The sequence below is a fragment of the Corvus brachyrhynchos genome, unplaced genomic scaffold (assembly GCF_000691975.1).
Source record: "Corvus brachyrhynchos isolate BGI_N302 unplaced genomic scaffold, ASM69197v1 scaffold305, whole genome shotgun sequence".
In the NCBI taxonomy this organism is placed as follows: Eukaryota; Metazoa; Chordata; class Aves; order Passeriformes; family Corvidae; genus Corvus; species Corvus brachyrhynchos.
This window is the reverse complement of record NW_008239284.1, coordinates 2,639,976-2,654,449: the sequence shown is the minus strand read 5'-3', so window position 1 is coordinate 2,654,449 and position 14,474 is coordinate 2,639,976. Positions and strand designations below refer to the sequence as shown.

At 53.0% G+C, this 14,474-nt stretch overlaps 1 protein-coding gene across 1 annotated transcript in view; it reads left to right on the top strand.

Moving 5' to 3' along the window:
* Positions 1-14,474, top strand: part of ASTN2 (astrotactin 2) — a 276,878-nt gene that overhangs the window by 129,946 nt on the left and 132,458 nt on the right. The window contains exons 13-14 of the mRNA XM_017740292.1: positions 5,619-5,785; positions 7,795-7,983. Coding sequence (XP_017595781.1) covers positions 5,619-5,785; positions 7,795-7,983 — 356 coding nt within the window. The remainder of the gene's footprint in view (positions 1-5,618; positions 5,786-7,794; positions 7,984-14,474) is intronic.

Genomic DNA, 14,474 nt, shown 5'->3' with positions numbered 1-14,474 from the left:
ATGAGTGTTATTTCAGAAAGCAGTTGTAATGTTCCCCTCTGGGAAGAGTGTCCCCCGCAGTGGGGTGTCAGGAAGGGCTCTGCCACAGCTGGGGTTGGTGAGGACATCCCTGCCCTGAGGAGGCGAAGCAGAGGTGGCTCTGGGGAGCCCTTTAGCAACCAGCATTTTGGTCCTGTTTTATCCAAATACTGGGAGAAGAGGGATAAATCTCACAGAGACTGGGCTGCGTGCAGCCAGGCTCTGTCCTGCTGCTGCTGAGGAGCTTTGCTCACCGGGGGCCTTCTGGGTCAAGAAAATGAAGGCAGAATAAGCTAGAATTGTCCAAATATATATATATATATGGACACAGAGGGGTTTACTGCATTTGTATCATTTCTGAGCTCCAACAAGCAAATAAATACATGCCAGTGCATAGACAGGAGCTCATTAAAATGCTGGCGCTTGCTTGTACCTCAGCAGTGCCTCGGATTAATGTTTTTGTCTCACGCTGAGGAGGTTCCTCGGTGAGGAGCGAGGATGCCTCGGCACAAAGGGGGGTCATTAGGGCCTTTGGAAATGATTCTCGATGCTCTGTGGCGCTGAGCCACCAGCTGATTGTGCTGCCTTGGGCCAGCAGTGCTGGGGATGCAGCTTGGGGTCCTGGGTCTCGCCTCTGGAGGCATCCAGACATGGGAACGGTACCTGGAGCAGCACTGGGAGCACTGGTGGCAACTTCCTCTGTGGTTTTCAGAGCTGAGGGGATTCAGACTCATCTGTACCCAGAGCATCACTGCCAGCACCTGACACAGAAGTGTCTGACTAGAAGGCTGCTGTTGTTGAGAAAACAGAGTGGAATAACAAAAAGAGCAGTTTACTCTCTACAGAAACACTTTATTAAGTATTCTGGTTTTTTAAACTTAATAATGGAAGAGAAGAGCTGAGCTGAGCAGCTCTGGCAGGCAGCTCAGATGGAGGAGAGCGGGTGTGCTCCTGTCTGGGGGATTCGTGTCAGTAATGATTTGCCTTCCAGTGACCCGTCGCCCATCTCGCTGCTAATGAGCTTTGCAAACGAGAAAGTGAGCAAAGGCCCCTTTTTTACCTTACAAGAGCAGGGACTTGTCCAGGTATTTATTTTCCTAAGGCACAATCTCGCACAGCTTCTGTTGTGTGCTTGTGTTCTTTGCCCCTGAAGATGATCCTCCCCCCATGGCATTTGCTGGGGATGGGGGTGCTGGTGGGCAGAGGAGCTGTGCCCAGCCCTGGTGGCAGGAGGCCACCTGGTGCCACACGCTGTGCTGGGGTGACAGCAGCAGGCACAGGCATCCCATTTTTTCCCAAACCACAGCCCCTGTGTATCAGTGAGGCTGGACCTGGTGTATCCCCAGGGGTGGCAGTGTGCATGTGGCACCAGGCCCTGCCAAATCTGCCACTCCGTGTCACCTTGGAGACGTCATTTAAAAGGGGAAAAAAGCCTATTTCGCAAAACAACAGATAAAAATAGCACTTCCTATTCAGCACATCCGTTCCCCATGTGTACTCAAAATTCATTTGCTGACTGCAAGCACAGGAATAAGGACCTGGGTGCTCTGGGATGGGAGGGGATGGGCTGGTGTCCAACTGTGCTGTCAGCCAAACCATGTGGAGCTGCTGGTGGTTCCTTCTCCTCAGACCCCTTGGCAGCAGCAGGGTCGGAGCATGGGAGCTGAGGGTCGTGTTTAGCCTCCAGGACCTGTGTTATCAGTGCTAACACGTGACAAGGCAAGAAAGTTTTCTTATCCGGTGCCAAGGGCGATTTTCAGGGTTGTCTGTCGGCACGGAGAAATCAGTTCACTTCTGCATAGATGGAGTGGATTTGCAAGACCATGGAATTATATTTGTATGGTAACAGCTTCTCCTTGGATTTTGAGCACACTGTGAGCTGGAGTCTCCCCCTCCATCTCCTTTTCCTCTCCATAGCATGGATTAAGCACCAGACCCTTTTCCCAAGCTCTGAGCTATATTTCCTGGTCAGATCCATGGATAAAAGATGGGCTGGGAATTGGAAGGGAACGCACGCGGCGCGAGTCTAACGTGGTAAACCACAAATAGCTTTGTCTTTTGAATTGCTGGGGAACAGTGTGGGGATCCCTTTGCTCCCATGGCTAAATAAATCCGTGCTGTGTGTGCATGAGGGGTGTGCAGAGGTGTTTGACCAGGACCTGCTGGGGCACCACGTCTCACCAGCTTTCCTCCCACCAGGGTGGGACACCAGGGTGCTCACCCAGACAGAGTTATTGAGCGAGTTGCTTATTGATTTTGTAATCATTTTCCAACAGAGCCCCCCGTCCTGTGTCACTGCCAAGGCAGATTGCAAATTGAACTGCACCTAAATTGATGGGGCATTGATTAAAACTCACCATAATTATTGGTTCTCTGCTGCCCGAGCCAGGCAAATCAATGTCAGCAAGAACAGATCTGCTCCTTTATAAAAGCCCAGTGAGCACAGGGTGAGGGCTGGCTTTCCAAGCCCATCCAGAAGCCCAAACTGACCCATCAGGAGTCAGGATTAGCACAAACTGGCTTTTTCCATGGTCATTTCTGACTCCTGTGGGCAAGAACCTAGTTGTACCCAAATGGACTTCAGTTTTCTCCCTGAAAACTCTGATCTATTGGTGGGACATCCTGGTGGGAAATCCTCTGCTCCGGGGCAGGGAGGTGTCTTACAAAGATTTATAAGCCCAGGGAAGCTGTGGATTCCCCAGGAAGTGTCCAAGGCCAGGTTGGACAGGGCTTGGAGCAACCTGGGACAGTGGGAGGATCCCTGCCCACAGCAGGGGAATTGAGCTGATTTTTTAAGGTCTCCTCCAACCCAAACCATTCTGTGATTTATTGTGCTTAGTAATTCCTTCATCCACCTATTCATCCCTGCAAAACCCTCCATGCAGAGGCTGGTGTTGCCTGGCCAGTACTAATTGCCAAGTTTGCTGATTCCCCTGGCTCTCCTGAGCAGGGACACAGCCCGTGTTTTCACGCTGGATCCCAAAGCTTTCTGTCTCTGGAGAGCTCCGTGCTGCAGCGCAGCAGCTGACTGGAGAGGCGGCTCTGCTCCGAGCAGGGATGGATGTGGAGAGACAGGAGTGCTTTCCTTTGCAAATGCTGTGCTGAGCTACTTGCCTGCTGTAATTAATGAGTATTAGGATGCATAATTATGAACTGAAAGGAAACACGTTTCGTGGTGGTTAAGAGCCAAAACTGGAGGAATATCCCAAGGGTGGCCTCAAGCAGAGTAGGACGAAGGGAGGGAGGGCTTTGGTGACCCACTAACCCAGTCACGGAGAGAGGACCGTCTTCTTCCTCTGTGGGCTGGGGAAGGTGCTGAGCTCAGCTCATGGATCTGTGCCAAGGCAAGAATTCCAAGTGACAGCGCAGAAGAGCTGTGACTGATCCTCTGGCTGTGGTCCCGCAGCTCCTGCTGCCTTACCGTCCCATCCAGTTGCCTTCAGCACCCTGGAAGATCCCTCAGGATCTCTGGAGGGAACCTGAGCAGAGCCCTGGGCTACCCTATCGCCGTGGATGTGGGGAGAGCAGCAGAGAGGCAGATGTGGTGCCACGAAGCAGAGATGCTGTTTGCAGCCAGCCCTCCCCGTGTCCTCCAGGGAGATCCTCTCTGCCAATTTGCACAGCTCTGCTCTTACAGTGGGGCTGGCAGACAGGGAGGAGACCACGGGAGATAAGAGCTGTATCTGCAGATTCACAGCCACTCTCATCCTGGTGCTGTTTCCCAGGCAGCTCCGGGGCGGTGAAAGCACAGATTGTTCTCAGTGTCCTCTCCTCCTTCATTATTCTGTACATGCACCTGGAAAGCCTCCTGCTCCCATGTCTTCTGCTGCTTCCTGCTGCTAATTCCAGAGCTGTGTCTCTGGGACCCTGCCTGCTCTGCAAAGATGGACAGCATCCTATTCCAGAGCCCTTTGCTGCCAAGATCCTTTGGATGGAAAAGCCTTGTGCCTTCCCTTCTCACCTTAACAGGTGTCCCCGAGGATGGTGCTGAGGTTTGCAAGCTTCAGAGCTGAGGGCATGGGAGGCAGTGAGGGATCTGAGGGACAACTGGCACAGAGATCAGCACATCCCAGCTGCTGCAGACAGGGCAGAAGCAGTTTTGATGCTGCTGCTGTAGGGAAGAGTCATGGGGTTTCTAGGAGGTGGAGAGAAAGATGGGGACAAACCTTACAGCAGTGTGATGGTTTTAAACTGAAGGAAGGGAGGTTTAGATTATATATCTGGAAGAAATTCTTCCCTGTGAGGGTGGGCAGGCCCTGGCACAGGGTGCCCAGAGAAGCTGTGGCTGCCCCTGGATCCCTGGCAGTGTCCAAGGCCAGGCTGGGTGGGACTGGGAACACCCTGGGACAGTGGGAGGTGTCCCTGCCCATGGCAGTAGGGTTGGAACTGGATGGTCTTGAGAGCTCTCTTCCAACCCAAAAATTCTAGGATTCTGTGATGGCTCAGTGTGGGCCAGGACTCCCTAAAGCCCCTTTCTGCTGTCCCTGTTGCCTTTTTAAGTAGCCAAGATTGAGTGAGGCTTGGCAGCCCATCTCCCATCAGGACCCTGACGGTGTCAGTGAGCTGGGGTCCAGGGTCTCCTGGACTTTTATTAGTATGTGCAGCATTTTGCTCACATGGAAAATTGATTTTCTTTTTCAAGCACAAAGCATACTGGTTTTATAACCTTTCTTCTGCTCGACAGAGGCCATTTATAACCTGCCTTCATCACTACCTGTGCCGTCTCCAGTCTAACTCATCTTCAAAAAATTCCATAATGCATTTTTAATTGTAAGCTGCTCCTAGACAAGATTTATTTATTTTTTCAAGGCCTGACCTTTTTGTTGTTGTTTGTGTGCGTGTGTGTTTGGTGAAAAGGGATAAATAACCAAAGTGGAAATGTGCTTTAATCTGGGTGACAGTTTATCTATGGCATTTGCTGCCTGCTGCTTTTATCTTTTGGGGCAAGGAAAACAAGCTGGGGAACTGGAATTAGAAATTAGAGCCATGCTTCCCTCGGCCATGGACAACTGATGAGCCTGGGCTGCCCCCAGACCTGCCTCGTGTGGGCTGCATCAAGCAGGCATCAAGATCCTTTTGGACATGATGCCAAGGCCATGCTTGCTGGCCTGCCTGGCATGGGTTGAGATGGATTTCTGGGTCATTCCCAAGCACTGAGATGGTTCTCTGGGCTGGTTCCAGGTGTTGAGGTGTTTATTTCTGGGTTGCAGAGGAATTTTCTGCATTTTGGAGGAACAGGTAGCAAACACGCTACAGGTTGTCACGCTTTGCCCCACACTGGCTTGAGGCTTTATTGCCATGTAGTTTTAAAGCTGCCTCAAGGGTTTCACCCTCTTCCAGAGGGAGGATGAGGGGGGAAGCTTTGGCAGCAGCCCACATCCTTGCCAATGGCCCTTGCCCCTTTCCCAAGGGCTGTGCGAGGTGGTGCAGGGTGACCCCATCCATCACTCAGGGCAAACTCATCTCCTGCAGATGGAAAACGAGTTCAGCAGCACTGGCTCTGGGATGGGATGTGTCCTGGGAGGGCACCCACTGGGCAGTGGCTCCAGCGCAGGGGAGGACGCCCAGGTGACCTTTCCATGTGTCCTCTGTCACTGCAGTGCCCCGAGGACCTGCGGCCCATGAAGGACGGCACCGGTTGCTACGACTTCTCCAAAGGGATCGACTGCTCCGACGGCTTCAACGGCGGCTGTGAGCAGCTGTGCCTGCAGCAGACCCTCCCTCTGCCCCACGACCCCTCGTCCAGCACCATCTTCATGTTCTGTGGGTGAGTCCCCTCCAGTGCTCCTCAACGGGCAGATAAACAGCCCCTGCCCTTCTCCACCCCTGCCACCTCCTGTGCCACCCAGCCTGGAGCTGGGTGTCCAAGAAAAAGGAGGCTGTTGATGGAGCTGACTTCCAGCAGGGAACAGGGGCACCTGGTTTGCCTGAGGGAAGTGTGAGGTGCAGTGTGAGCAGATGCACCTTCCTCCTCTCCCCCAGTGTGTGACAGTACAGTTTGATCTGTGACTCACTGTGAAGGGACCCAAAAATTGCTCATTGTGTGTTGGAGGGGAAGGTGTAGGACTTGTTTAAAAAATACTACTTTTAAAATTTACTTCTTTTCCTCCCCTGTGCGCCTCTTAAAAATAGAGTTTCATCCCTAAATTTTGGCCGGGATCTTATAATCCTACACAATTTAGCATTTTCTCTCAGGAAAATCTCCCTGGCTGCAGTGTGGTCTAAAAGGAGCTCAGTGATTATCTGGCTTTATGCTGCACAGCTGCAGCCATCCGTTGCCTACCCCAGCCCCACGGCTGGTTCACACTCTCACACTCTCAGGGACCTACTCTGTGTCCCAGTGTGACAGATTAGGATGAAGAACAAGAAAAAAAGCCCTTTTTGGAAAGCAAATGCCCACAAGCAAGCAGGGGAGTGAATTCCTAGCAGTAACTCCAAGGAGCATCCATCAAGTCCCGATGCTGCAGGTGCAGCGAAGACCTCATGCAGCTCTGGCTGCTGGTGGTCCCTGGGAAGAGCAGCCCAGGGAGCTCAGCCTGTGTCAGCTTCTCCTTTATTTATCCCTTTTTTGCTGGTTTGTTGTTTTTTTCCCCCCCCACTACCTTATTTTTTTATTATTGTTTAGCAGCACGGAGTGCCTGAGTCACCAAAACAGAGCACATTTTCTGCTCCGTGCCTGCAGCAGGGGTTGCAGGGAAATTCATGTGGGCACAGCAACCTTTGTGGGGAGGGTCTAGAAAGTCTTGGGCCATTCCATGCTCTCCGCCCACACCCACATGAATCTGCATTTCAGCCTTGCATCCCCAAGGACAGAAACTGTTTCCCTTTTTGTTTTTTTTTTCCCTTCTTTTTTCATAATCCCTTTTCAAGGCTGAGCTGTGCTTTGAGAACAGGCAAGGAAAAGCGTGACAGACAGGTGGGAGTTCTGCTTGCAGTAAAATGCAGTAGAGGAAGGGGAGAGGGAAGCAAGCCTGGAGATGGGGTTGGTGTTAGCAGAGCACTGGGGCTGTGGGGAGGAAGGAGCGGGCAGGGAACAGAGGTTTCCCAGTAAGGTGGGAGCTGAGGAGAAGGCTGGTGGAAGAGGAGGAGAGGCAGGATGGCACGTTTACAAAAGATTCCACCGAGGTCACCGAGGTCTCCAGTGTCTGTAGTTAAATCACATCCCAGCTGCCTGCCTCAGTTTCCCTTCCTGTCTGTTGAAGATGAGCATGTGAATCTTACCCAGAGTAGGCTTGGAAGTGGGATCAAAGAGCAGAAGAGCAGCCAGGGTGGAGCTGCTTCCTTTCAGGGGGGTATTTCTGGGCGGAAGAAGAGGCAGGAGCTTGATTTTGCTTTGCTGTGGCCTGGGGAATGTTTGTACCTGAGCAGCAGACACGCAGTGGGCTCAGCTCTGCTCTCCAGCATGGGGGCAGCTCCAGGCAGGACAGCATGGAATCATGGAATGGTTTAGGTTGGCAAGGGCCCGAAAGCTCCTCTTGTTCCACCCCCCTGCCATGGGCAGGGACCCCTTCCACCAGAGCAGGGTGCTTCAAGCCCCACCCAACCTCACTGCAGGCAGATGGGCTGTGCTGCTACAGGAGCGAGGGGAGTTGGGAGCCAAGCCCCCATTCACTGGTCACCCAACCCAGCCAGGGCAGAGGCTTTGGGCTCTGTGACCCTTCACGTGTCCAAACGACTGCTGCGGGTGTTGGTGGTGCTTGGCTGGGCTCAGCAGAGGCTCGTGGGGTGGGCTGCTCTGTGCCTGGCTCATCTCACGTGGCCTGTGGTGCCCCACAGGTGTGTGGAGGAGTACAAGCTGGCCCCGGATGGGAAGTCGTGCCTGATGCTGTCTGACATCTGCGAGGGCCCCAAGTGCCTGAAGTCGGATGCCAAGTTCAATGAGACCCTTTTTGGGGAGATGCTGCGTGGCTACAACAACAGGAGCCAGCACGTCAACCAAGGGCAGGTGTTCCAGATGACTTTCAGGTATGTCCTGGTTCTGCTCCTTGTTTTGGGAATATCAGGGAGGTGAGATGGCACCAAGGTCCGGTGGTACAGAGCCAGCATCTCTGATTTGCTCATGATGGGAAGGGAGCAAGAGGGCAACAAGCACCCACGGCTCTCCTACCTGCTCATCCTTCCCTCGGGCAGCAGCACAGGACCCTCCTGGGCCAGTGTGTGCCTTGTCAGATGAGACACATCTGGCTGTGCTCCGTGGGCCTTTCTCAGGAGCGTTGCCTCATCTCTTTCTGGGCGCTGATGTGTTTCATCTCCGTGATATCCTGCAACAATGAGTCGTTTGATTGTGTGCAGTGTGAAAGGGCATTTCCTTTAGTTTTCAGCCTATGCCAGCTGTTTTTACTCAGTGCCCCCATTACAGCACTGGGAGGAGCTGTGGGTATAGCATGATAAATAATGTAAATGAGCTGAAGGTAAGTGCCTTCACCTTGCAGAGCTCACAGAGGAGCACTTGCTGAATTCAGGGCTGGCAAATGAGTTATTTAGTTAGTTTTCTTCAGGTCTTCTGAATGCAGCTGTGTTTTGATCAGGTGTAAGCCAGGGTGGGTGTGTGAGTTTTGAAGCAGCAGCACTAAGCACAGTCAGGAGAGGATCCAGCCCACATCCCATCCAGGCACAGCTCTTCCCTGCCCAGCACCTGTTTCTCTCCTGTTCAGGCACCAAGACCTCATTGCTGCCTCTGATTTTAGCTGGAGCTGTGGGTCCTCATCCCTTCTGCCCACAGAGTTTTTCCAGGTGTTTTTGCCCAGCTGAGTGCAAAGCTTCCCTGGCTGTGGACTCAAGCTGAGCTCTGGCCTTCTGCTCTCTTGGTGACAGAGGCTTTACAGGCTCCATCAGCACAGAGGTGCTGCCCCAGCCGCAGCCAGCAGAGTGCTTGGAGCCAGCAGAGCTGCAGCTTTTGCTGGAGGCTGCTGGAGAACTGGCAGGACAGAAAGGCAATTTTCCCAGTAGACTCCTCTTTGCCTTCTCTCCCTCATGTTACAGTTGTCAGTGGGTCCATTGGAGCAGAGCGAGGGCTGCAGAGATGAAGTTTTCCATGAGCTGGTGGGTCTAAGGGATGCTTTGTTGCTTTCAGGTAGCAAATGTATCCCCTGGCTAAATTCCATCTGGAAAGCACATCTGGAAAACAGTGGGGCTGGTTTATCCTGGGACACGTGGCTTCTTCAGGTCTTCCCCTCTGAGGGCATGCTCAGGATGGCAGGCTTGGGCAGTCCAGAGCTGGACCAGGAGCAGGTCCTGCTGGGGTTGCTCTTGGAATAAAACACCTGAGGTGTGGGGATGGCATCTTCCAGGGGCCAAAAAGCACTCCTTGGGGCTCTGCCTGACAGGTTTTGTGCTTAAAAAAAGGGCTGTTAGTCCTCCTTCCCAGGGCTGGCACTGCTCCTGCCGTGCTGGCTGGGGTGCACAGTGCGGAGAAGCTTTTCCCAGTGAGGGGCTGTGCAGTGACAGCCAAGTTCTTCGCACACCCTGCTGTCACAAACAGGGATTTCAGTCTCTTTAGTCCCAGGTGTAACAGCTGTGAGGGGCAGGAGAAAGGTCTGAAACAAGAGCAACCTGCAAAACTGCCCACATGGTGCAGGCTGTAGCGTGCGATGAAGTGGCTCCGCAGAGCTCGGAGCCTGGAGGGAGGCAGCACATCTTGCTCCAAAAATGCCTCCAGCAGCCTGGAAGGTCAGCACAGCTGCCCTTTTCCCATCTGAGTGTAGGCTGTTGGCTCCAAAAGCACCAGGCAGTGATGAGAAGGGCTCAGCTCCCTGCGTGGCCAGGCTACCAGGGATGTCAGCGGGTTACGGTGTGGAAGCACCGTTACATCATCTCTTAACAAGGGAAGAGAAGGAGGTTAATGGAGAAGAAATTATTAACTAAAAGATGTAATTTTCCTCTGATTTTCATAGATATTCAAGAACCTCTCTGAGCATTAAGACACCAGCTGTTAGAGAAGCCCTTAATTTGGTGCATTTGAAACATAGCAGGAAGCTGCCTAATACTAGGGATTAAAAGCCTGTTTCTGTGAAGCAGGAGCAAGAACCTGCTATCAGAACAAGGGGCTGAGTATTTTAGAGGGATTTATAACTGCTGGGATCCTTTAGCTATGCAGATGTGACAATCTTTTGAATGGCGTCTGCTTCCCATGTCGCCGCATCTTCAGCGTCTTTAATAAATAGGATATTCTCAATCTGCCAGGCATGTCAGTGTGGGGCTGGGAGGGAACCTTTGTGCTGGGAAAAGCTGCCTCGCACACCCTGGCCTGGGCAACACTTCTCAGTTACTGCAGAATTTCCATCTCCTGGGGGTCAGGGAGGTGCCTTTGCCACCTAAGGGGCTGCAGCACTGATTAATTAGAGTTTCTGCCCTTCTGGTGGCTGCAGAATGGGCCAGGTTGGAAGGAACCGTTCTGAGTCATCTGGTCCGATTGGAGCACATGGCACAGGATTGCATCCAGTCAGTTCTTGAATAATCCAGTGAGGGAGACTCCACACCCGCTCTGGGCAATCTGTTCCAGTGCTTGGTCACTGGACAGTGAAGAAGTTCTTCCTCACGTTCAGATGGAACTTGCTGGACATCAGTTTCTGCCTGTTGCCTCTTGTCCCATTGCTGGGCACCACTGAGTAGAGCCTGGTCCATCCTCTTGGCACCCTCCTGGCCGTGCTCAGCACATCACTGGGATGTACCCGGTGTAGCAGTGATGGCTTTACTGTATCTGACCAGCTGGAAAGGCTGGGGATGTGCAGGGGGTACCTTCAGGATGCAGAGCACAAATGGATGTGAAGATGCAGCACAGCTGCACAGCCTGGGAGGTCCCAGACCTCAGACCAACGCATGGTCCTGGTCAGTGCTGCTTCAGATTTTGGTTTTCCCCTTTAGTAGAGTCATTTTATCCAATGGGCCCAGGCTTTTATCCAAGGACTTCAGTTGTGTGGCTGAGGAGATGGTAACACCCAGGGGATGAAGCAGATATTGGCTGCTCAGACCAGTGTACCCCAGCAGGGCTGGGCAGCAGCCAGACTGGTTCCTGCTGTGTGCTCCATACGTGCTCCGCATACTCCCCAGCACTGATGGAACACCTTGTTCTGTTGCCTGGAGCCTCTCCCTGCTCACGTGGCCCTCGTGCTGGTGCCAAGGTCCCTTTTCCCCATCCATCAGTGACAGTGAAGCCACAGCCCAGCAAGATGTGAGCACCACAGCATCCCTGCAGCTCTGCTCCAGCCATCAGGAGTTTGGAGCTCTGTGGGCAGCTTCTTCTGTGCTGAGGTGGCTTAATAACCACTGATTATTTCTGTGGAGGTTGGGGTGCTCGACTGCTCTGTTGGACATGGCAGCATCAAGGTTCCTGCTCAGAGGAGCGTGCCATGGCATCACTGCTGCTGCTGCCTTATTGCAAGTCCCTCGTGGGCACTTTGGGAGGGGACTGAAGAGGGATCTTCCATCACTCACCAGAAGCCTCCCTTGGTCCTTCCACTGCTGAGCCAAAAGCACATTTAGAGCTGTCTTCTTCTGGGCACCCCTCTCCTTTCTTTAGAAAAGGTTCTTCCCGTTGACAAAATGCTCTGTGGGGTTAGTAAGTAGATGGGATTGGAGCTGATGTATTCCAGTCACACCTCCTGGTCTAGCTAGGAGGCTCAGCAATGGATGCAGCTCACTAAAGACTAGATTAGAGTGATTTTCCCCCTGTTGCCTCACGGTGGGGCAGAGCCTGAACTCTGTGCTGTTCCCAAATCACTGAGGAATTATTTTCCAAATGGATTGTTTGTTCGTTCTTTATCTGGTTTTGTGCCGTCTCTTTGCCATGAGGGAATAGATATTTTTGTTTAAAAGCTGTTTGCAGTTTCAGACTGTTGCTTTTATGCCATTAATATGGAGAAATCCCAAAATACTGCCCGTGGAGCCAGCTTTACTTGCTGGATTATTGCTGCATGGCAAACGGGATGTCAGGGCAATGCATGGCAGAGCATTCCCTGGGAGAAGCTGTCTGCCCTTACCAGAGTCCCTTCCCATCCCTACCTCCAGCTCTGCCTCTCATCCTGGCTCTTGCTCCAGCTTGGCAAAGCCCCAGGACACAGGAACAGCCACACAGCTCCAGTTTGATTCCTCCCAGCAGAGAAGCAGTGAGTCCAGAGAGTTCCGAGGTGTTGAGGGCACATGAGGAGCCAGAATGGTTTCGTGGCTGGAGGCAGGGAGGGCATTCATGTTGATGCTCCCTCCCTGCTAAGCACCAAGTGGTTTCCCTTCTCCACACCCAGGGAGGATGGCTTTGGAGGATCCAGGGCTGCTGTGCTGTGCCGAGCACCTTCCTGCAAATTGGAATCACCCTTCCCCCTGCAACTCACTGCTTGGAGGATGCTCTTCTCCCCATTCCCACTTATGAAACAGGGCTGCTGCTTCTTTCCAGCCTTGGGGAAGGAAAGGGGCAGGTTGGAGGTGGTGCTGAGCACAGCCCGAGGTGCTGGGGGTGCTGCAGGGAGGGATGGGCACTGCCCCAGCTGCTTTCAGTAGGCTCTGCCTCCACACAGCTCCGTTCGTGCTGTCAGGTCACTGAGCTGATGGGGGGAATTGTCATCACAGTGATGGGGAGTTTGGCAAGTTAACTTTAAATCTGTCTCTTCTTCCCCTCGATGTTTCTCAGCCCTTAATAAACCAGCGTGGTGGCAGTGGGGTGAGCTGGCAGCTCAGTGCTATCCCTTCCAGGGCTGCTTTGGAAAACATCTCCACCCATCCATTGTCCACGTGGGTGCTGCCAGGATCTGGGCTGGGGGCTCAGCTGCGTGCAGCATCACATCTGGGTGTGAAGCTGGAGGGCCTTTGCTTGTGTCCCTGGCTTGGGGCTCACGGGCAGCCCTGGCAGGGACATCCTGCTTCCCCCACAGCAACACAAATGTACTGTCTGTAGGTGGTTAAATTAATGCCGTTGTTTTTCCACCTATTTTTCTCCCTCTCTTTGAAACCTCCAAGCACAGGAGTTATAATTGTGCTGTTTATTATTCCCGTGCCGGCGAGCTCGGTGCCAGCCAGTGCACCAGTGCCTTGTTTACCTATTACCCTTCAGGCCGGGATAATGGATGGATCTCTTTTCCAGTGGCTGCCTTCCATTTCATTCATCTTTTTATTGTTTGTTGCTGCAGTTCTATTACCTGTTCACAACTTTGAAGCCTCAGACATGCTAGTTGGAAGCAATGATGTCTTTCCAAGCTGGGCTAATGCCTCATGCTGTGGTCCTGAGTAGCAGCTAAGGGGTTGTTAGGAGTTTAGCAGCTCTGTGGAGGTGGGATCTGCTGTGGGATGTGTGGGATATTTCAGAGCCCGCAGCAGGCTGCACACAGGCACACACTGTGTATTTTGAGCACATCTTCACTGGCCAGGCTCAGCAGTGAGGTTTTTTCCAATCTGGTGTATAAATGACTAATGCAATTAGCGCAGCATTCCATCAGTTAGGTCTCTGCTACATCCCATTCCGTTTCAAAGTTCTCATCCCACCAAAAAGGATGACAGATTGTGTGGCTTTGAGCTGGTGTTGCCCAGTCTGCAGCCACATGCTTCTGCAGCAGGTTGGAAGCATGTTTTATTCTAGAAAAACAAGAGCAGGTGTAGTGTCCAACAATGCAGGGGTCCAGGGTGGAAGAGATGCTCTGTAACAGAGGTTGTTCAAATACTAGAGGTTCTCAGAGTGGTTCTGCACCAGCTGCAGGTAGGATTTAGGGAATGAGCCATCACATCCTTGGTGAACGTGGACATGGCCATCGAAGCCACCTCCTGCTCCTGCTGCCCCATCCCAGCTCCGGATGCACCTCTGAGCTGCTCCATTTCATTCCTGTCTGTGCAGGTGGTGGGATAACCTCATACAGAGTCAGTCTCTGCTGTTTGGTCATTGTCTGTGAGAACCCCACTGCTCCCAGAATGTGCCTCAGCCCTAGGGAGAAGGATGAGGAGGAAGAGGGATGGCCATGGTGGAAGCTGCCACTGCAGCCAGAGCCCAAAACCAATTGTACATCCATGATCATGAGATTTACATTAGCAGGAAGTTCCTCAGTCAGAGGGTGGGCAGGCCCTGGCACAGGGTGCCCAGAGAAGCTGCGGCTGCCCCATCCCTGGAAGTGTCCAAGGCCAGGTTGGATGGGGCTTGGAGCATCCGGGGACAGTGGAAGGTGTCCCTGCCCCTGGCAGGGGGTGGAAGGCTCTTGCAGACACCAGCACAGTCCAGAGCCACTGGCACTGCTGTCAGACGGTGCCAGCACCCAGGGGAGCAGGTGGAATGTCAGCCATGGCCTTCTGCTGGCTCAGGGACCAGAACTTTCCTTTCCCTGGCAGCAGAGCCGCTGCCCTCGCAGTGAGGGATGCCGGGGAGCTGTTCCTCCCCCCGCACCCCTGCCCCCCCCTCCCCCAGCCCCGGCAGTGCCGGTGCCTGCGCAGATGTTTGTATTCTCTGCAGCTGATGAAAATATTCATTATCTTGTTAGCGGCTG